This window comes from Arachis duranensis, chromosome 7, assembly GCF_000817695.3.
Source record: "Arachis duranensis cultivar V14167 chromosome 7, aradu.V14167.gnm2.J7QH, whole genome shotgun sequence".
Taxonomy (NCBI): Eukaryota; Viridiplantae; Streptophyta; class Magnoliopsida; order Fabales; family Fabaceae; genus Arachis; species Arachis duranensis.
This window is the reverse complement of record NC_029778.3, coordinates 53,710,080-53,733,652: the sequence shown is the minus strand read 5'-3', so window position 1 is coordinate 53,733,652 and position 23,573 is coordinate 53,710,080. Positions and strand designations below refer to the sequence as shown.

Sequence of the window (23,573 nt, the reverse complement as noted above, 5' to 3'; positions counted from 1 at the left end):
TGACGTATAATATTTATTCATCTAAGCTCATGAGGTGTCTTAAAAAAATAATATTTAAGTAATTTATTTGTTTTTGTAATTATTCTTTATTTTGGAATTCAAATTTTAATACATTTATTTTTATTCAAGGTTTATTTTTTGTTTTATTTTAATTCTATTAACCCAAATTATGAATTTTAATTTTAGTTTATAATTTTTAGGATAAATAAAAAGTTGAAATTTTTTTTATAACTTAAATTATTGAATTATATTTAAATTTTAATTTAAAATTTGATAGGCAACATTTTTAAATTGAAGTTTAAACGGTTTGCCACCTGTATAAAAAGTAACTTAAAATTGAATATTGTTAAAGGCCACCATAAAAATTTTGTAACAAATTTTATATGTGTGGTCGAATTAATTTAAATTTGAAAGAAAAAAATTTAACTTAAACCTCCTATTTTTCAGATAGTATTACCTTTTAAAATTTCAAACGACTATGGAAACGTTATAAATAACTGTTAGAGTAGTCACATACGTTATAAAATTACCTCCTATTTTATGACTAATTTTATTTTATTTTAATTTTTGTTTAAATTTTCTTCGTTCCATACCATATCCTTTTTTATGTCTACGTGTTAGTATTAATTTATAAAATTTTAACTGATAATTAACTTATTTAAAACTCAATATGACATTATTCACATGTTTTTACTTTGTTTGCAAAGTAAACTCAACGCAAAAAAAAAGAGATGAAAAAAACCACGCAGAACAAAGTCATCACCACACAAGATGTTATTTGTCATGTATCCTCCAGGTAAATCTCAATTTAAAGGTATTTCTAATTATTCAATTTTCAGATTACCAATTCTAGCGAGACATTCACGAATTGGAGTCCAATAATTCAAAGGGGGATGAACAAGAAAATAGATTATTAGATTATATACTATTATTCTTCGAAATTTTAATGGTTCAATTATCACGCATTACTGGTTAAATTTTCACACACTAATGGTAAGATTATTAGATTACATACAAGAACATGGATAAACTTAATTATGGTTATATGATTTAATGGTTAAATTATTACAAATTAAAAATTATTCAACAGATTTTCATCTATTTAACTATCATGATAATTATTTTATACGAACACTAAAAAATCTTTACTAAATCGACCACTAATATTAGATATAGGATACATATTCAAAATATATAAAATAATATATAAAAATATATAATCGTTAATTTTTTTAACATATAATTTTTTTATTATGAAAATAAAAGTTATAGTTTTCATTTTTTTATCATGGATAATGTAAAATTATTTCTACAATTAATTAATAGAACTTGAGAGGGTAAAAAATGGTAACAAAATATATACATAGCTACTTTTGATTATGAAGACAATGCAACACAAAGAATAAAGATATAAAATTTAGTGTTAAGTTTTTATATTTTATTTGATAATAAATTAAACATAAAAACTAAATTATAAAAGTTTATTTATCATTTTTTTTTCATACAAAATTTTAAAAATATATATATAATGATAAGAAATTTAATTACAAACAATTGATAAGAATAATAAAAAATAAAAATTAAGTTGAGCTCTTAATTAATATTTTATGTTTCTAAATATAATATATGTGTTCATATCTTATTTACTAAATATAATTTTATAATTTTATATTTCTATTTTAATCTTTTATACCGGTAAACAAACTTTGCTCAATAGCAGACTTATAGTTAATAGTCATCTTACTATAATTTTTTACTACATTGCTTTAGCTGACTCTATGATGGAAATATCCCTAAGAATACAAGCATGACACTTGACTCTTTTCCCTATCTGTACACTTTAAATATGCAAATTGAGGGTGTGAAGAAAAACCTTACTTTTGTACCACTTGCTCCAGCATCTGGGATAATCATAAATGCTTTAAATGCTGCATTTTTCTAAATGCTAATTTGGTATTTGTTGCTAATTTAATGTCTCTGTACTTCTTTGTTGCTATTTCTCAGGTTATTCAAGTGTTGACTCCAGTTTTTGCTGTAAACATTCCTCCCAATCTACTTCGATGGAGGCTTTTCTGGATTCCGCTTTTTACAGCAATAACCTATGTTATACTTACAAGAATTAAGGTCTTTGTTGGCTTAGGCCTACAGAAACACACCACCTGGTGTGTTAACCGGAGGAGGAAGCACCATCTTCATGTAGATTAAGTTAAAATGAAAAAATTTCTGTCTCAAGTCATAGTGGTTAGCCATAAAGGCCTCCATGCATGTGCCCGCAGATCATGTACGAGATGACCATAGGCATATGATTTGAGCAGTTGATTCTCAAATCATCATTGATAACTAGTACATACAGGACAAAATTCTTGTTCAATCTATTGGTTTTTCGAACGTAAGACGAGCCTATGAATGGTTTCACCTTACAATTTTGACATCAGGATGAGACATATGAATGGTTTCACCTTGCAATTTTGACATTAGGATGAGGCATAGTTTGATGAATACAGAATTTTGATGAATACAGAATAAAGATACAAGGTTGTATAGGTTGCATGAATCCCATCCCTGTAACTTGCAGCAGAGTTTTTGTAGTTCTATACCGCTCCAATACATACATTGACATATTGGACCATACCAATTGCCTTCAAGGAAAAAGTTAGTTTCACACCCCTTAATTTGGCCGCTTTCCATATGCCAGATATACACAGAAGCAACATACAAGAAGTGCTTTTTGTTCTTATAAAATGAAAAAACTTCTACGTTCATTATGCTTATTATAGGCGTAATCAAAATCCCCAGGTGGGTTCATAAGAAGTCGGCATTTTTTGTGCTTCGTGCATCTAGTGTGGATGTGATTGTAATGCTTACCATGGAAGTTGGCATTGAAAAAGATGCATTTAACTGATAGTGATGATGGTGTCCTTTTAGTGTTTGATAGTTAAGTATTGAATTTCATTAAACAAAGCTTAAGGTACAAGGAGGCAATGCGATATCCTTAGTAGAGAGAGTTAGTTTATTACATGCAAATTTAAAAGTTATCACAAATAAGAGAGAAACCAAGAATCTTACATATCAAGTAATCCTAAATGGGATGAATTGGAAATTTTGTCCTTTGAAATCAACTTGGTTGTTTTCAAATCTATCAGGTAGAAATTCTTCAGGATCTTCACATAACGCAGGGTCCCTTTGAATTTCCCATACATTAAAAAATGGTAAATTTTATCTAATTTTCTCTAAAATAACATATAACTTATTCTGAATGATGTGTTAATTTTTAATTAAATATTATCTTAATCTGATAACTAATTATATTTGTGACTTGAGTTACTTCAATTTAATTAGACTTAAGTTTTAAAAACCCAATTTTTTTAACAAAAATAATATTCGCACATCAAAAATAGCCATTAAAATTAGGTAGTATATATTTGTGTACGAATACATATATAGTTTAACTTTATTCTACCTTAGTTGTTGGTTTTGGTGTATAGCTCAAATGGAATAATTTTTCTATACTCACCTAGAAGTTACGAGTTTAAGTTTCACTTCTAATTTGTACACACACAAAAACCCCGGTTTTTCTAATTACCAACTTTTTTATGTTGATTGCATTAAAAAAAATCTGATAATAAGCATCGTCAACATGAAAGATGTGGTTATGTGTATAAACAAGTTTAAAAGTATTTAGGGCAAGTTAAAGTATAATAAGATATAAATAGTTAAGAGAGTGAAATATTTGGAGATTTATTTGAAGGAAAAGGAAAAGGAAGCTGTTGTTAGCAAACGCATACAAAAGGCCAAGGTTGGAGAGGACAACAAGAGAAACTTCAGCATCACAAGGCATAGTCAGTTCATATTAGAATTAGCTGTATAATTTTTTATTTTATCTAAATTTAATTTTTGATATTTTTAGATTTGATTTTAAAAAATTTGTGTTAATGTTAGAATATTTTTAAGAAATAATATTATAGCTTAATAAATCTAATAAAGACAGGTCGGTTATGGCACGTCAATGTGAGCCAATTTTGTGATAAATAGAAGACATGAGTTAGCGTTCGTAGTTAAAATTTGGTTGTTAAACTCCGTATACGTAATTACTTACTACAGTACATGGGTACACATCAAATGAACTAAAGTTAAGGTCAAATTCTTTTATTGATAGAATAAGTCAAAAAACAATTTCAAAAATTTAATAGTAAATGAGCAAAATGACATAATCTTCCTAGTTCAATAAATGTCAATTTCAATCAATGAATGCAAACTATACAAATCATCAATAAAAGGTAATTAGTAAATGGTACAAAATTACCAATCATCCAAAAATCTGAATCATCTTCAATCTGCCATTCCAGTTTTAGGGGCCACAACAGAAGACTCAGCTAGTCTGAAACCCATCCCGGACTCTTTGTTACCTGTAGATGCACAAACCAAGGTATTGGGACCAGGACTTGATGTTTTCACTTGATCAGTAAAAGCCGACTTAGCTACTGAGGTTGGTGCTGTTCTACCAACAGTGTTCCTATCTTTTTCCATCTTCTGCTGATTTTTCACATTTTCATGTCTTTTGCACTGATCACAAACCAAACACCACCTTCTGTTACAAAAGCATAAAAATAACATAGTTTATAAATCCATAACTCAATTTGACGAATCAGCATACAACAAATTTCTAGACATAGTTATAGTATGAGATACCTTAGTGAGGATGTCAAGATGGCTGCTGATATTTTTTTATGTATCATCGTCTACTAGCTCCTTTGGGATTCTACCAGGAGCATTAGAATAACTTTTGTTGTAGTGCCCTGTCACACCGCAGTTTGAACATTTTCTTTGTTGCTTGAATTTTGAGTTTTTCTTGTGAGCTCCCATATTCTTCCCCACCAATGGGTCAACAACGTAGTCATCGTCTAAGTTAGTGTTGCGTGAATTTTCACCTCGCTTTTGGAATTTTGTAATTGTGTTAACAACACTATTCATTGCTTTGAAAAAATCACTTGAGTTCTTACAGGCCAAATCCATCAACCTAGAACACTTAGCACCCAACACACCAAAACGACACTTTAGTACCTTATCAGAATCACTTGGATCATTGACGTTTGACTTCATGAAGTCACTCTTGGCATTCTTCGTCCAACGCTTGCACACTAAGCTTTCTGGAATAACTTTAATGTGTTGGTGCTTTAGGCAGGCGAATATGTGCATGCAAGGAATCTCTCTATTTTCAAACCACAGACACTCGCAACAAAGCATGCCCCTAACTCTGTCAAACTCAACCACATGATCAATATCTGGCACTCCAAAACTGTTACACTTAAAGTATAGTTTTCCACCATCCTGAATTACCAACTCTGTATTCATTGCACAAGCACCCTCAATTTCCTTCCTGACCTCCTGAAACATGTTACGAGTGAAAGTCTTTGCAGAAAAATCTTCAAGTGTCAGCAAAGAAGTCACAAGTACTGGATTGGTATATTTACTATTGAACTCTGCAACTCTTTCATTGTTTTTGTAATGGCTAACAATGGTTTCCATGTTGTTGATGAATTCAAGAAGGGTATCTCTCTTTCTCACATATGCTTTTAATAGAGAGTTAATCCCTTCACACTGGGATGTTGTCCTGATTCGCCCAAAAAATTGGCCCCTCAAATAAGCAAGAGCCCATAATTTTCTCAACTCATAGGTTTGGTCGACCCAAGAGTTGCTTGATAAGTTAAACCTCGCCACCATGTCTCTCCACATGACCTCAAATTCTTCAACACTCACATTAGCATAAATCAATCTCTTGAAGTCATTTAGAAGTCCATGTTCTTAACCTTCTCGCATGCATTCTGATGTAAGTGCCATGCACATAGTTGATGTGTTGCACTAGGAAAGACCTGTTTAATGGCTTTTCTCATTGAAAGATCTCCGTCGGTGACAACTGCCGTAGGGTGTTTACTCCCCATTGCTTCCAAAAAGGTTTCCAGGAGCCACTTGTATGAACCAATATCCTCATTTACAAGAAGACCACATCCAAATATTACGATCTGCCCATGATGATTGATACCAGAAAATATCACAAGTGGTTTATTGTAGACGTTCCTATTGTAAGTCGAATCAAATGTCAAGACATCCCCAAAACACTCATAATCAATATGACTAGTCCCATCAGCCCAAAACAAGTTTTCCAATCGATTCTCATTACTTAATGTGTACTTGCTAAAGAAATAAGAATCATTTCCAACTTTACCTCTCAGGTAGCTTATTGCAGCATTTGCATCACCACCCTTCACCTTTTCCTTCCTATGTTGAGTAATGAGGTTGTACATGTCTTTTTGGTTGAATGACAAGTTTGCATATCCACCTTTTTGAGCAGCCAAGTATCCCAAGATGTGACAGGTCCTGATGCCTAAGTCGTGCAAATTCTTCGCCTGAGCTTTATCCGAGATACTGAATGTGCGATACTCAGGCATCATGCTAACGTAGATTGGATCAACTAATTCATGAGAGTGCTCTTCGTAGAACGAAACAACCTTCCATTTATGAATTTTTGTATCTAGTCTTGCACGAATTCTAGCCCGGCAACAACCTTGAGTTAGGGGTCGGTGGTCCCTGATTCTTTCGTCCTTTTCAACCTCTTCCTTTCTTGAACCCGCCCGATTGCAAACAATTTGGCGCATAATTACGGAACCATCGCTATTGCGTCTGACTTCATCCAACCTCACAGCGAAACCGTGCATCATTGTATAAGTCTTGTAGAATCGATAGACAGCTTCCTCATCTGTAAACTAAAGTTGCATGATATCTTCTCATTACAGCTCTGCTATTCTCTTATCTTGAGGTCTATCTTCATCAGCCTTTGAATAGTCGTCTAAAAAATCTAGATCGTCTCCTCTTGGGAACTCCTCATGGATTCTGTTCCAAAAAAATCGCTATCCGACGGCTCCATCTCCCAAAAACGAAGATACACCTACATTTTATAAAAAAACAAACACATCACCACACAATTAACATTTAACAGATATGTATACTACAAAAATTACCACTAATTCACATAAAATACAGCAACACCTTTAAAGAACTAGAGATTTTAATACAATCCATCCAATTATATTTACTTTTATGTCCCTTATTTGGTTGGCTATCTTCTTTGTATCTTAAAGACCTAAGCAGAACAAAATATATTTAGATTAATTTTTTAAAAAATGAGCATCAATGATTTCATCACTTTAGAATTTCATTTGTAATGGTCTGTACGAAGTAGAAATGACATTCTCACCAAAATTGAGGTGGCTGCGATGGTTGGCGTGGTTGCGGGCGACAGGGCTGGATCAATGTGTAGGGTAGAGCTTGATTTGCTTTTTTCTTTCAATTTCAGAGAGGAATGGGGCTGAGGTGCATTGAGTTTCTGCAAAATGATAAAAAATTATAACTTTACTTTTTTAATGCCTACAGAAAGTATATATTCATCCCTCTTATAAAAATATTTAATTACAAAATTGTCCTACTTTAGATAATATATTAACTCTTATTGGGTTAAATTAACTCAAACTAAAACTAAACATCCATAATAATTAGCATTAAATCATATCCAAGTTCAACATGTATAGCATTTAGTTCGGTCACTACAAGTAACTACATAATCCCATAATACATTGCTAACCAATAGTAAACTGTTATTTAGATTATCCAATAATTATGTGCAATTATTTCATCCCAACCTATATGAATCAGACTTCAGTTCCCTCCTTTGTTCTTTCCTACCATAAACAATTCGATGGAGTCCTCAATAAATCTATGTTCAACACCATTCAAATAAGAGACAACAGAGTATCAACTTAAGACGCATCCATGTCCCAGGTTTCCCTTACCTTTCTTTATCTTTACTAGCATTTCTGTTCTTAGTAAGAGCATAACTAAAACTACATTAAATACAATAAATCAGAGGAATAATGTCATAGTCCGTACTCTATATAATATCCTCACTGCCTGAATATAATAGGGTGTCTAGTTGAAAATTTGTACTATAATATATGTGCCCAAGATTCAGAAAAGTGATACTATAGTTGCAGTTTTCAAGATCTCATCCTCTAACATGCAAGATGATTATTAGGTCTCCATAACATCAGCTAGTAACAAGAAGAGTATGGCATTCTTATGTCTAATACAGTCCAAACTCTTACCAAATCTTAGTCTTTGCATTTCTGGAAAACGTTTACTCTGTATCAAGGAACGAATTCATATATACTAGATTAAATTGCTAAAATATTAAAAAAAACCACGTGCACAAGCACCATTCCTAAAGGATGTAATGTATACATTCTAACCTAATAAATGCATCCATGACTAATTATACGACTTAATCTCGTGACCTTAAGGTCATATAAAAATAACTCAACCATTGCTCCAAGACTTCTCTTTTATCAAACTACAAATAAATGAAGATAAATTTCAAGCCAGCATAACAGTACCTTTTCTGTTTGTTGTACAGTATTGTAAGACCCCGTGTAATGCCACCGGTTTGAACTCTAACACTACCCTCCATGCAGGTCACAAAAGTAGGATCAACAGCTGCAAGAAATGTTGTGGGGTCATGAAGGTAAACCCCTGTACAGAAAATAATTGTAGTTAGTATTTCAGATTATTAGGTCTCTAACAATTTTTTAATGCACTTTGAAGACACACCGTCGGTGTTGTAGGCATCACGATGATACGAGAAATACAGATTGAGGGTTTCGGTCAAGTACTGAGCGAATTTTCCATTGGAACTTGCCAATTTTTCTAGATCAGAACCTAATCATCAAGTTTAGAGCATGAGATTAGGCCAGAATGGATGAGAAAGAAGATAAATGATGTGTGCCATAATTAATAGTAGGTAAAAGCCATGCAGTTTTATGAAATTAAAAGTGTTATTTAGGTTTTAGCAGTTTTGTCAACTCTGACTCCTCCAATCTAAGTACTAGTATCTTTCCCTGCCAATGCAATACATCTCTAATCTTGTATGCATTGATAAAAAAAGGGAGTGCGAATGGGGCAACAGAAGGCTCAAGTTGAATTTCACAAAAGAATGGGAGGGTGAAAGAGAAGTATTAAATTTACTTTTGTACTATATGTACACTTGTTTCTTATAATTTTGTCCCACTGTTGTTCTGTTAGCATACTAATACAAAACCATGTAACCATTCAAATTCCAAGTTTCTTCAAATCCTCTCCCAACTCTTTAGGGTTCAGTTCTAACAAAATATCTGTCTAACCTTAATACTTATAAAATTAAGCATACTACAGAACAAGATATGAGAAATAAATGTCAAAGACAGATTCATTGTAACATACCAATGCAATGCTTCATTATAATAAAGACGGCTTCTAGTTCTTGTGGGTTGATAATAAATAATTGAAATATTTAACACAGCAGTAACTTTTCATTGATCAAAGAAAGTCTTGAATATTAGTTCAGTTAGGTAGACCTCTGAGTTCAGTTGAACTGAAACCTCTGTTATAGAAAACTCACCAACTAAAATCTAAAGAATTCAACTAGGAAATCAACTATTTTTCAGCCAATATTAGACAATTATTATAAAATTATCCTTTTATTATAAATTCTAATTCTAAATCCTAAACTCTATACCTTCCAAAACGTGAAAGTTAAGAAAGTAATTTTATAATAAAAAACTTGCCTAATTTTAACTAATTAAAAGTTGATTCTCTGTACTTAATTTTATCTAAAATATAAATGTTAAAATAGGTTTAGCACCTCCTCATACTAGATATGATTTGAGAAAGTATAAGAAAATAAAGTTGTATCCTACTAACAACCATAGCTTCTAGTCTAGTGGTAAACACTTGACCCAACAAGAAAATTTTTCATAAAGATAGGACCAATGAATTAATGGTTAAAAATTTTAAGAAAAAATTGAGTGAAGAAAACTTTGACAGAGCGTGTACCAGTCAATACAACTTGGTGGATAACATTTATCCCTAATGTTAGTATATCCGCTTCACTTGTGAACACAAAATCTGCAGCATCTGGATCACCAAAATATCTGGAATCAAACCCAACTAAAGGAGTGAGACAAAGAGAGAAATGACCCATACACAGATGTACTTATTTATTTATTTCATCACAACACACATTGGCTTCCGCGGCTGGATTCAAATCATTTATACATATATACATAATGGAGTTTTAGTATACATAGCCATATGCAAATAAACTGTATAATCCACATCCATGCAAGTTTTTATTTTCAATCTTACCCATCTCTGCAACAGATTAGAGTAATAATTTGAGTAAACAAGTGACACCTTCACTTATCTACATGATTATATCCTTACCTTTGACTTTAAAATACAAATAAAAATATATAATGATTCCTATAAGTATAGAGAAATTAATCCATCAATTTACACCATGTTTCAAAGGTGTCTATACTTGTATAAGAGGAAATGAAGACACAAAGCAAGTATCTAATTGGTAAGATAAATAAAGTTCTGTTTTTGTTTTGAAATTTTTTTATTTTTAATTTATGTTTTGGTTGTTTTTTTCTTGTCTTTCCTTTTTTTAAGATTTAATGATTAATAGAAAAACATATCTCTTGCCAAAATCATTTAAATAGTGCACTTGAATCTAAAAGCTGAAATAGAAGCAAGAAAAAGAAGTAGCACTTTTTACAATATAAATTAAAAACCAACCGAACAAATAGCACCAGACAACCTAAACCACATTTTCAATTACCACCCAATAAGAGAAGAATGCATTATTATTCACAAGCAAGATAACTGCCTTTCTTTTACTTATATAAATCCTGTAGAATAATTACTTAGTGTTGCACAAATATCAACTATTTTTTTAACACAAAAAGAAAAAAAAATAGTACTTCTAAATACTGTTGAAACATGAAAATAATGTGAATTTTTGAAGAAATATCTTGTCTATTTTATATCTAATTTTATCTCCAAATAACTTTATATATATCTTGTAGTCTTTGAATTTATGTCTTAAGATAATTATCAAAAACAGCATAAATACGCTCAACATGTAAGAATTTCTCACCTCTCCTAAGTCCTAACCATATAAAAAAAAGTGATCACTATTTACTTGACCCTTCAGAACACACTAACACAAGAAGATTATTAATTCACATTAAATACTATATGGAATCATAAACTCACTCTAGTGGCCATTTTTTCTTGCACAGCTACTTGATAGATACAGTACTTCGTTAATGCAATTTATTTAATATAAGAAGTTGTAATATAACTCAGAAAATGCATTCATTTCATTTATAAGATAACTCAGTAAGTGCAAAGCAGTGAACTTTTTTAAAAATTGTAGAACTAAGAAGTCCCATCAATCCTTACTTTATAAAAAAAGCTAAAAAGAAAATAATTTAAAAGGCAGCATATTTAATACCAACTACTTCAAAAACATTTTTTTAAATGAAAAAAGAAAGAAATAAGAAAGGGTATTCAATTCTAGTCTAAATAACCTCTCATCTCCTCTCCTCCCTCTCCTCTCCCCAAAGAAAAAAAATCTTGAAACTTGAAATTAAAGTTTGTGAGACTTCAAAAAACACATACATTAGAAAAAAAGAAAGCAAAAGGACAGGTTACAAAAATAAAAAATGCAGAGGTAGCAGCTGAAAACCCAAGGATTTTCTCATTTCTGAAATAGAAACATGATCCCAAAACTTGTTATAGTTGTGAACTTAAGTAAAAGATAACTATAACAACAAGAAAAGATCAAAGCAATTAAAAGTTTCACGAATAAAAAGGGAGGTTTTTTTGTGACTAATGAAAAAGGAAGCTCCAGGAATTCATGAAACTACCTACAACTCCATCATGAAATGTGATGTTGATATCAGGAAGGATCTTTATGAAAATATTGTGCTCAGTGATGGGTCCACTATGTTTCCTGGAGTTGCTGATCGGATGAGCAAAGAAATTAGTGCACTTGCTCCAAGCAGCATGAAGATCAAGGTAGTTGCACCCCCTAAGAAGAAGTACAGTGTTTGGATCGGTGGTTCTATCTTGGCATTACTTAGCACCTTTCAGCAGATGTAGATTTCAAAGGGTGAATATGATGAATCTGGACCTGCTATCGTTCATTGGAAGTGATTCTAATCGGGTCAAGGTGAGAAGGATCAAGGATGATGATCAAGTTCTTAATGCACCGTGTCTTGTGCCATATTGGAGTCAAGTTTGGTTGACTTATTTGATTCTTGAGATTTTTAATAGAGTTGTATCTAGTTTAATGGATGAATTGGTTTTTAAGTTGAGTATCTTTTTTATTAGGTCCTTGGAAGTTGGACTATTCTATGCAGGTGGAAGATTGTATTGGATTTTAGTAGGTTGTTTGGTTTGATTTTCTTTTAATTCATTTTTCATATCTTGGCCATCAATTTGGGTGCCTAGACCTTGGAGAATAATAGGTTTTTAGGATCTTTCCCTCTCAAACTCAAACAGGGATTTTGGAGTCAGCTTTTGTTTATATTTATTTTATGCTTAAGTGGGTTTTATGTTTGCAGAGCACTCTGTTTAGACATAATATGCGTTGTTACCTTTCTCTATTGTATGATATATGATATGATATTATTTGATTAAAAAAAATAAAAATTTTTTCACTTCCTGATAGATGCTGTCCATAATCCCACATAATCATCTTTAGATATTTGGTACACCTAGCTTACTCTTTCTATCACTAATTAATTACAAGAATATAAATTAAAAAAATAAAACAAAACACCAACAACAACACAACATCAACAACTATAACAAGATGAAAGGTTCGGAAAAATAACACAACAACATCCAAGGTGTTTCTAATAAAAATTAAGGCTACTCTTATTCCAATTACCTACTTCAATTCCAATTAACTCAGTTTCAAACAAAATTAAAGGACATCAAGCAAACAATGCACATCACAAAACTCAGGCTACAATACACAAATAGATACTAAAAAATGATTCCAAGTCACGACAAACGAAATTCAAAATCCAGCTAATCAAAAATCATGAACAAAATTAAGTAATTAACCAAAATAAATGACTCCTATTTCCTAGTCATAGAAGATAAGATATTCAGAACTAAAAATCATGAACAACTTAGAAATTTTAGAATCAGTAATCACAAGTATGAAAACAGCGTAAAACTCATACTAGAAAACACAAATTTATTAAGCATCAACTTGTTGAAACTTTGAAACTATAAGCCACAACATTCCTATATGCAGTGGAGGCAAAAAACTATTACAAAACAAAGCAGAATTTTTAGCTCCTTTTTTAGTTCATGAGAATCATTAAGTATGTAACATGTTTGACAGTACTTGTGCATATTAAAATTCTCCACTCCTTTCTAGAGTCAATAGATCAAAAAATTATGAGAAAAAAATCTGGGCATCATATCAAAGTGGAACTGAATTTATTTAATTAAGAGTTTGTATTTACTTATAACTCCAAACCACATATCAAAAAGGGTAGAAGCCTCTTGTTCTACCTCTAGATTACCATTTCTATTGCATTCAAATTGCTATAATTGAAGAAAATTATGAGTAAATGCAGTTGAACATTGAAGTAATGCTATGATAGTGACTTCAGCAAAATTTTACAGAGTGATTTGAAAATTGTATACTCAAAGAAAGTTTGAAATGAAAATTTCTCAAATCCAAGGGACACACTGCCATATAAATGAAAAGGGAAATGTTCATTAAATACCAAGAAGGGTCACTCTTTTAAAATGGAGAAAAGGAGAAGACCTACCTGAAGCACGAACAGAGCGAACAGAGATGTCAGGCGGCAAGGGAAGCACGAAGAAGTTCTTGACAGTGGCAGTTATGGTGACGGTGATGGAGGCACGGTGAACATAGAGAGAGCGCTCTCCAACATAAGAGACGACTTCAAGCTCCTGCGACGGTGCTAAGCTACCACACGCGATACCTGTACATGCGACGGGGCTGCGGGGTTGAGGTGGCTGCGGTGGTTGGCGTGGCTGCTGGCTGCGGGCTGCGTACTTTCTAATGTTTACAGAAATTATATTTTCTTCCCTCTTATAAAAATATTTAATTACAAAGTTGTCCTAATTTAGTTATCTTAACTCTTGTTGAGTTAAATTAACTCAAACTAAAACTAAACATCCAATTAAAATGTGCCACTTCACGAGAGATAATTTACATGTTGATTTAGAGGGGGTTGGGTAGAACTCACCATAAAAAGTGTGCAACTCGTACAACAGTCTCAGATCCGTGTTCTTCTTTCAGCTTGCTCGTCGTCTTCCTCTGGTTCTCTGGTTTTGTATTTTTCTCCTTCATAGTATGTAATCCAAAAATTTGTTAGTGAGATTTCTGTTATTATTTAGTAGAGTGAGAGATATGGATGATAGAGTACTTTTGAAAGTGTATTATTTTGGTCAGATTTTATTACAAATATTTGAGGGTGTGAAATTTATCTGTGAAAATCCGTTAGATATTGTTATTTCCTTCACAATTTCATTTGAAGAGCTTAAAGGTGTGATCTGTGAGAAGATAGATTCTGAGATGTCAAGGAGAATATCTTGTACTTTATACAGATATCTCATACCGGTGTTTGGTGGCTTCGTGTAATTTCAAACCAAATATGTAACGGATGAAGCTAGTTTGCAACAGATGTTTTCAATGTATATTGAAAGTCGTGCTCAAATCTCGTCCATCGAGTTGTACGTTGAGTTCGAACAATCTGAGGTCGACAGGAATATTGTATGCGAGGATTACAATAGTGATAGTGAAGAAGAGTTCGAAAGCAATTACGAAGTTGTTGGTCCAGACGGTGATGAAGATCAAGGAGACAACATCATGGCTCCAGATGTGGCGGACGTTGTAAATGCACTCGCAAACGAGATGCCGTTTGAGGAGCCACCTTTCATGTGAGTTTTGGATTTGAATGCCATGCATGTTCCTGAGTTTTCGGAATATATGAGTGCAGGTACGTGGTTGCCTATATTTATAAATAGGATTAGAAGCTTGTAATTAATTAGATCGATCGATGGAGGAAATAGTTTAGCAATGTGTGAATATATACTAAACTAGCGTTTGTGTATCGGTTTTATTTAGTAAAGTTTAAGGTAATAATGTTGTTAGTTAGCTATTGATTTAGTTAAAAAAAATTAGTATTTATTAATCAGCATTTGATTATGTGTTTATGTTGTTTTGTTTAGAATAAGACAGTGTCCATATGTAAAAATTATTATTAGATCATAATTGATGTTGTGAGTATTGATTTAGTTGTGGTTTCGATTATTAAATATTTGTGTATTAAGTATTTTATGTTTGACTACCTTCGTCGCAGAAATTCCTATTGTCGCAGATGGTGAGTTTGCCGTTGGGATGGAATTCAGTTCTAGAGAAGCTGTTATTAAGGCAATGAAAGATTATACCATTCGAAGAAGTGTAGACTACCGGGTGTATGAGTCAGAGCCGTTGACATTTTATGCCAAGTGCACACAGTATGGGTCAGGGTGTGATTCGCATGCCGAGCCCCAACTGTACTATCCAATACTCCCAAAATCACGAAGCAGGGGTAGATACTTCCAATGCACACTTGCGCCAGACTTGTCCCCAAACAAGATCGTTCCAATCAACAACATGATGTGGCACTTCACGTACCTTTGTATACTGTTTTCATCAGTCAACTGTAAGTTTTCTTTAAGATCCCACAGCTAGGTCAGTTTTATGCAGCTTCCTCTACATGCTGACTTACTGGTGGCAACTCCAAACTGGTGTGAACACTCCGCCTCCAAGACTTTAAAACTACTCATTGTCATCCCTGTGACTGGAAGACCGTCCGTCGGAAGGCCAAGAATCATTGCAACATCTTCAAGCGTCACAGCACCTTCACCAATCGGAAGGTGACAGGTATGTGTGGCTGGGTGCCACCTTTCGATCAGAGCATTCACCAGTGCCTTCTGACATTGGACTACCCCAATCTGAGACGCATGATAAAATCCAGTTAATCGTAAATGCTCTTTCACCCTATCATTATACCGATCCGGAGGAATTGGATGATCACATGTCAACATCTTCAAACTCTACAAAAACATAACAAATTATCATTAGTCAACTCATTAACATTTAGTAATTTACTACTAGAGCATCTAAAATATCAAACTCGTGCTAAACTTTTTCTTAATTACAACAATTAGTAGCAAGTATCATGAACTAACTCACCAATTTATTAACTCTCAAAAGTAACAAAATTTGCAAAACAAACTTAACAACATATTAACTGAAACCACACAAATATCATAAATTATCTTACCAAATCCAATTAAAACAAATAATCCTAACTTCTAAATTTACTTATTAATCCTAAAAATTATTCACAGTTAACTGTTAACAATGACAACTAATACATAATTCCAATTCTTATAACCTAATAATGCTCTTAATTAATTAACAATTACAGAGTAGTTGCTTATTTATTTATTCACGGTGGTAGAACAAATGTCATAATAACTGATATAATAATTTCTAAAATTAATTATAAAATTTAATTCACTAATTATAACTTCAAAATTAATAACTTTAAAAATTATTACAAATAATATTCTAATTACATTTAAACAAATATTCTCTGTATTATTTATATATATATTTTTGAAGAAACCTAACATAATTACGAGAAAAAAAATCATCATTTACATTCCTAAATTCAACTCTAACAACAATAACAATAATAATAATTAACTTCCTAACCATAACAATTATAATTATAAAAACTAAAAATTTCCAAAAAAAAAAACATCATCAGGTCAAAAAATAATAATGATTTACATTCCTAAATTCAACAACAACAACAATAATAATAATAATAATAATTAACTTCCTAATAATAACAATTATAATTATAAAAACCAAACAAAATTTTCAAAAAAAAAATACCATAATAAGGACACAAAAATAATAATCATTTACACTCCTAAATTCAATTCTAAGAACAGTAACAATAATAATTCACTTCCTAACAATAACAATTATAATTATAAAATATTAAAAAATTTCAAACAAAATAATACCGTAATCACGTCAAAAAATAATACATATTTTTATTCAGCTTCTAACAATAACAACAATAATAATCAACTTCCTAATAATAATAATCTTAATTATAAAATATTAAAAAAGTTCAAAAAAAACCTACATCTAGTAAAAATGATAATAATTCCTAAATTCAATTTCTAACCACAACAATAATTATCAACCTACTAACAATAATAATTATAATTACAAAATATAAAAAAAATTAAAAAAATTAACTAAAACTTACATATTTTGAATGACTGAGATAATGTATAACATAAAGTTCAGGATGATCAACATCTTAAAATTTTTTTTTCTTTGGCATCTTTAGCTTGCTATCACCATGCAAGCTTGGAGGGTGGAGAAAGGAAGAAGACGAACTGGGGGTGGGCTGAGTTTGGTGAAAAGAGTAAAGTGAAAGCGGATGGTGAGTGTGGGGGGTTAATGTTGGGTAGGGCACCGTTGGGGGGAGTCAGCTGAGCGCGACAAGTGGCAGGGGAAGCACAAGTCGGATGGTCTGTTTTTCCCCCTAGAAGACGCACGGTCCGAGTTGCACCAACAAGACACACGGTTCGAGTTGTGGTATACCTGACACCACACTCATGTGAAGCCCCCCTTCTCCATAATGAGGTCCAACACATACTATGCTTCCATATCAAAAGTAAAAAGTGTAATTATAGCTTCAAGGTTTGTCAAACTGATGTGGGTTAGGCCATACGACATATGCAGACTGATGCATTTTGGAAGTCATATCTAGAATTTGTTCTCAAATAATGTTGGGAGTGGGTAGGCAACTGACACATGAGTTTATGGCCTGCATAAGAATAAACATACATTATACACTACAAAAAACATTCATTCAGGTATATTTGAAAAGTGTAGCCAAAAATAAAAAAATGATGCCTTAAACTACGGCTACGCTTTCTGGCTATGGCTACGCTTTTTAGGAGGATTCCTATTCGGTCGTTGCCTATTCTCAAAGGTTACGCTTTTCTGCACCAAGGGCTACGATTTTGGCATTTGGGAATAGGGTGCACTTTTCAAGTGATGTTGTCCTGCCTGTCCAGGACCAAAGGCTACGCTTTTCAGCTTCCATTTTTGCCAGAATAGGTGGTGCACGAAATTGTGATCTCAATGGTGCCAACAACTTGGTACGCACAATTGTAATCTCAACTCTTTTTCACAACTTCACACAACTGACCAGCAAGTGCACTGGGTCGTCCAAGTAATAAACCTTACGTGAGTAAGGGTCGATCCCACGAAGATTGTCGGCTTGAAGCGAGTTATGGTCATCTTGTAAATCTCAGTCAGGCAGATTCAAATGGTTATAGAGTTTTGATAATTAAAAGATAAATAAAACATAAAATAAAGATAGAGATACTTATGTAATTCATTGGTGGAAATTTCAGATAAGCGTATGGAGATGCGTTATTCCTTCTGAATCTCTGCTTTCCTACTGTCTTCATTCAATCCTTCATACTCCTTTCCATGGCAAGCTGTATGTTGGGTGTCACCGTTGTCAATGGCTACTTCCCATCCTCTCAGTGAAAATGGTCCTCTACGGTTTTTGTACGGCTAATCAACTGTCGGATTGCTCGTCTCGGATGAAAAATACCATGCACAGATATCGTATGGCTAATCAGCTGTTAGTTCTTGATCGTGTAGGAATAGGATTTACTATCCTTTTGCGTCTTTCACCACGCCCTACAGTCGCGAGTTTGAAGCTCGTCACAGTCATCCCATCCCGGATCCTACTCGGAATACCACAGACAAGGTTTAGACTTTCCGGATCTCAAGAATGCTGCCAATTGATTCTAGCTTATACCACAAAGACTCTGATCTCGGATTCAGATGTCCCATTGTCAGAGGGGAGTCGATGTGAATCGTTGATTAGAAACCCAAGAGATATACATTCAAGCTTGTTTTCATGTAGAACGGAAGTGGTTGTGAATCACGCGTTCATAAGTGAGAATAGTGATGAGTGTCACATAATCATCATATTCATCATGTTCTTGTGTGCAAATGAATATCTTAGAACAGGAATAAGCATGAATTGAATAGAAAATAGTAGTAATTGCATTAATACTCGAGGAACAGTAGAGCTCTACACCTTAATCAATGGTGTGTAGAAACTCCACCGTTGAAAATACATAAGTGATAATGGTGTTCATTGGCTTCGGCCCCAGAGGGGGAACCGGAATAACCAAGACGACTAATATAATAGTAAAAGGTCCTATTTATACTAAACTAGTTACTAGGGTTACAGAATTAAGTAATTGATGCAGAAATCCACTTCTAGGCCCACTTGGTGTGTGCTTGGACTGAGCATTGAAGATTTCACGTGTAGAGGCCTTCTTTGGAGTTAAACACTAGTTTGTAACTTGTTTCTGGCGTTTGACTCTAGCTTGCAACTTGTTTCTGGCATTTAACGCCAGAATAGGGCAGAAAGCTGGCGTTGAACGCCAGTTTTCGTCATCTAAACTTGAGAAAAGTATGAACTATTATATATTTCTGAAAAGCCCTGGATGTCTACTTTCCAACTCAATTGAGAGCGCTCCAATTGGACTTTTGTAGCTCCAAAATTCCATTTCGAGTGCAGGGAGGTTAGAATCCAACAGCATCAACAGTCCTTCTTCAGCCTCTGAATCAGATTTTTGCTCAGGTCCCTCAATTTTAGCCAGAAAATATCTGAAATCACAGAAAAATACACAAACTCATAGTAAAGTCCAGAAATGTGAATTTTACTTAAAAACTAATAAAAATATACTAAAAAGTGACTAAATCATACTAAAAATTATATAAAAATAATGCCAAAAATCGTATAAATTATCCGCTCATTACAACACCAAACTTAAATTGTTGGTTGTCCCTAAGTAACTGAAAACAAAATAGGATAAAAAGAAGAGAATATACAATGAATCTCATAATATCATTGAAACTTAGTCCCAATTAGATGACTGAGGCTAGTAGCTTTTTACTTCTGAACAATTTTGGCATCTTACTTTATCCTTTGAAATTCAGAATGATTGGTATCTAGAGGAATTTAAAATTTCAGACAGTGTTATTGATTCTCCTAGTTCAGTATGTTGATTCTTGAACACAGCTACTTTATGAGTCTTGGCCGTGGCCCTAAGCACTTTGTTTTCCAGTATTACCACCGGATACATAAATGCCATAAACACATAACTGGGTGAACCTTTTCAGATTGTGACTCAGCTTTGCTAAAGTCCCCAGTTAGAGGTGTCCAGAGTTCTTAAGCACACTCTTTTTGCTTTGGATCACGAATTTAACCACTCAGTCTCAAGCTTTTCACTTGGACCTTCATGACAAAAGCACATGGTTAGGGACAGCTTGATTTAGCCGCTTAGGCTTGGATTTTATTTCCTTGGGTCATCCTATCCATTAATGCTCAAAGCCTTGGATCCTTTTTACCCTTACCTTTTTGTTTAAAGGGCTATTGGCTTTTTATGCTTTCTTTTTCTTTTTCTTTTTTTTTCACTGCTTTTTCTTGCTTCAAGAATCAATTTCATGATTTTTCAGATTATCAATAACATTTCTCTTTGTTCATCATTCTTTCAAGAGCCAACAATTTTAACATTCATAAACTTCACTATAAAGAATATGCACTGTTCAAGCATTCATTCAGAAAACAAAAAGTATTGCCACCACATCAAAATAATTAAACTAATTTCAAGATAAAATTTGAAATCCAAGTATTCCTTGTTCTTTTGAGCTCCTCTATGTCTCTTCCTTGCCTTTGTTGCTCCTCTCTCATAGCTCTTTGATCTTCTTTAATTTCATGGAGAATGATGGAGTGCTCTTGGTGCTCCACCCTTAGTTGGTCCATGTTGTAACTCAAGCCTTCCAAAGAGGTGTTGAGTTGCTCCCAATAGTTGTGTGGAGGAAAATGCATCCCTTGAGGCATCTCAGGGATTTCATGAGGAATTTCCTCTTGCTCTTGGTGAGGTCCATGAGTGGGCTCTCTTGTTTGCTCCATCATTTTCTTAGTGATGGGCTTGTCCTCTTCAATGAGGATGTCTCCTTCTATGTCAATCCCAGCCAAATTGCATAGGTGACAAATGAGATGAAGAAAGGCTAACCTTGCCAAGTTGGATGACTTGTCAGCCACCTTGTAGAGTTCTAGAGGTATGATCTCATGAACTTCCACTTCCTCCCCAATCATGATACTATGGATCATGATGGCCCGATCCACAGTCACTTCAGATCGGTTGCTAGTAGGAATGATGGAGCGTTGGATGAACTCCAACCATCCTCTAGCCACGGGCTTAAGGTCCGGTCTTCCACACATATGTCCATGAGGACTTGGTCCAACCTTTGATCAAAGTTGACCCTTCTAGTGTAGGGGGCGTGCATTTTCTTGCTTCATTGGCAAGTGGAACGCCAACCTTACATTTTCCGGACTGAAATCTAAGTATTTCCCCCAAACCATTGTAAGCCAATTCTTTGGATTCGGGTTCATACTTTGATCATGGTTCCTAGTGATCCATGCATTGGCATAAAACTCTTGAACCATTAAGATTCTGACTTGTTGAATGGGGTTTGTAAGAACTTCCCAACCTATTCTTCGGATTTTATGTCGGATCTCCGGATACTCATTTTTATTGAGCATGAAAGGGACCTCAGGGATCACCTTCTTCTTGGCCACAACTTTATAGAAGTGGTCTTGATGGACCTTTGAGATGAATCTTTCCATCTCCCATGACTCAGAGGTGGAAGCTTTTGCCTTCCCTTTCCTCTTTCTAGAGATTTCTCCGACCTTAGGTGCCATAAATGGTTATGAAAAAATAAAAAGCAATGCTTTTACCACACTAAAGTTAAAAGGTTTGCTCGTCCCCGAGCAAAAGAAGAAAGAAAGAAGGGGATGAAGAAGAAAATGGAGGAGATGGAGGGTTATAGGTAGTTCGGCCAAGATGGTGGAAAGGTATTTGTGTTGTGTGAATATGAAGAAGTAGTGAGGGGTTTATATAGGGGTAAGGGGAGGGTTAGGTTTCGGTCATTAGGGTTAGGTTTGGGAGAGAAAAGTGTTTGAATTTGAAAGTGAGGTAGGTGGGGGGGTTTTTGGGAAAGAGATATGGAGGTGATTGGTGAAGAGGTGATGGGGAAGAGTGAATGAGTTGATTGGTGAGGGGTATTTGGGAAAGAGCGTTGTGGGAGGGTAGGTAGGGATCCTGTAGGATCCACAGATCCTAAGGGGTCAAGGATTTATCAACCCTGCTCCTATCAGGCGTGTAAACGCCCTTACAGTGCAATCCTGGCGTTCAACGCCAGATTGCTACTTATTTCTGGCATTTAACGCCAGCTTGTTACTTTTTTATGGCGTTTAACATCAGTCTGGTGCTTTTTTCTGGTGTTTAACGCCCAGAATGGTGCCAAACTGGGTGTTAAACGCCCATTCTGCTACCCTTACTGGCGTTTAAACGCCAGTAAGTTTCTCCTCCAAGGTGTGCTATTTTTAATGCTGTTTTTTATTTTTCTTTAATTTTTGCAGTTGTTTTTGTGACTCCACATTATCATCAACCTAAAAAAAGAAATAACATAGATAAAAATAAAATTGGGTTGCTGATGAGCGGATAATTTATACGCTTTTTGGCATTGTTTTTAGGTAGTTTTTAGTAAGTTCAAGCTACTTTTAGGGATGTTTTCATTAGTTTTTATGTTAAATTCACATTTTTGGACTTTACTATGAGTTTGTGTATTTTTCTATGATTTTAGATAATTTCCGGCTGAAATTGAGGGACTTGAGCAAAACTCTGATAGGAGGCTGACAAAGGACTGCTGATGCTGTTGGAATCTGACCTCCCTGCACTCAAAATGGATTTTCTGGAGCTACAGAACTCCAAATGGCGCGCTCTTAACGGAGTTGGAAATTAGACATCTAGAGCTTTCCAGAAATATATAATAGTCCATACTTTATTCGGTAATTGACGACGTAAACTGGCACTCAACGCCAGTTCCATGTTGCTGTCTGGAGCAAAACGCCAAAAACACGTCACGACCCGGAGTTGAACGCCCAAAACACGTTACAACATGGCGTTCAACTCCAAAAGAAGCCTCAGCTCGTGGATAGATCAAGCTCAGCCCAAACACACACCAAGTGGGCCCCGGAAGTGGATTTATGCATTAGTGTATTAGTCGTCCTTTTGACCATGTTACATCTTTGGTCTCAGTTTTATTTTATTCTTCATCTGAGGAGACTATTGATCACGTTTCGGGGGGGCTGACCATTCGGCCATGCCTGAACCTTTCACTTATGTATTTTCAATGGTGGAGTTTCTACACACCATAGATTAAGGGTGTGGAGCTCTGCTGCACCTCAAGTTTTAATGCAATTACTACTATTTTCTATTCAATTCAGTTTATTCCTATTCTAAGATATTCGTTGCACTTCAACTTGATGAATGTGATGATCCGTGACACTCATCATCATTCTCACCTATGAACGCGCGTGATTGACAACCACTTCCGTTCTACCTTAGGCCGGGCGCATATCTCTTGGATTCCTTAATCAGAATCTTCATGGTATAAGCTAGAA

At 34.0% G+C, this 23,573-nt stretch overlaps 3 protein-coding genes across 3 annotated transcripts; all 3 read right to left on the bottom strand.

Annotated features, from left to right (window-relative positions):
- Positions 1-4,725: 4,725 nt before the first annotated feature.
- On the bottom strand, positions 4,726-5,721 carry LOC107459019 (protein FAR-RED IMPAIRED RESPONSE 1-like). The gene has a single exon (XM_016077244.1). The coding sequence runs from the start codon at positions 5,719-5,721 to the stop codon at positions 4,726-4,728; it is 996 nt and encodes a 331-aa protein (XP_015932730.1).
- Positions 5,722-5,786: 65 nt separating this feature from the next.
- Positions 5,787-6,716, bottom strand: LOC107459020 (protein FAR1-RELATED SEQUENCE 5-like). Its single transcript, XM_016077245.1, has one exon. It carries the CDS (start codon positions 6,714-6,716, stop codon positions 5,787-5,789), a length of 930 nt encoding a protein of 309 aa, XP_015932731.1.
- Positions 6,717-6,853: 137 nt separating this feature from the next.
- On the bottom strand, positions 6,854-10,150 carry LOC110273584 (probable uridine nucleosidase 2). The gene is made up of 7 exons (XM_052251598.1): positions 10,104-10,150; positions 9,919-10,016; positions 8,659-8,766; positions 8,445-8,580; positions 7,845-7,895; positions 7,637-7,646; positions 6,854-6,943 (listed from the first exon to the last, which is right to left on the bottom strand). The coding sequence occupies exons 1-7, from the start codon at positions 10,148-10,150 to the stop codon at positions 6,854-6,856; spliced, it is 540 nt and encodes a 179-aa protein (XP_052107558.1).
- Between the last annotated feature and the right edge of the window lie 13,423 nt (positions 10,151-23,573).

Coding starts and splice junctions, on each gene's coding strand:
- LOC107459019 (XM_016077244.1), bottom strand. CDS start 5,721: ATGGTGGCGAGGTTTAACTTATCAAGCAACTCTTGGGTCGACCAAACC.
- LOC110273584 (XM_052251598.1), bottom strand. CDS start 10,150: ATGTATATATGTATAAATGATTTGAATCCAGCCGCGGAAGCCAATGT. Junction 10,017..10,103: donor CCAGCCGCGGAAGCCAATGT/GTGTTGTGATGA, acceptor GTTTGATTCCAG/ATATTTTGGTGATCCAGATG. Junction 8,581..8,658: donor TGATGCCTACAACACCGACG/GTGTGTCTTCAA, acceptor TTTTCTGTACAG/GGGTTTACCTTCATGACCCC.
- LOC107459020 (XM_016077245.1), bottom strand. CDS start 6,716: ATGATGCACGGTTTCGCTGTGAGGTTGGATGAAGTCAGACGCAATAGC.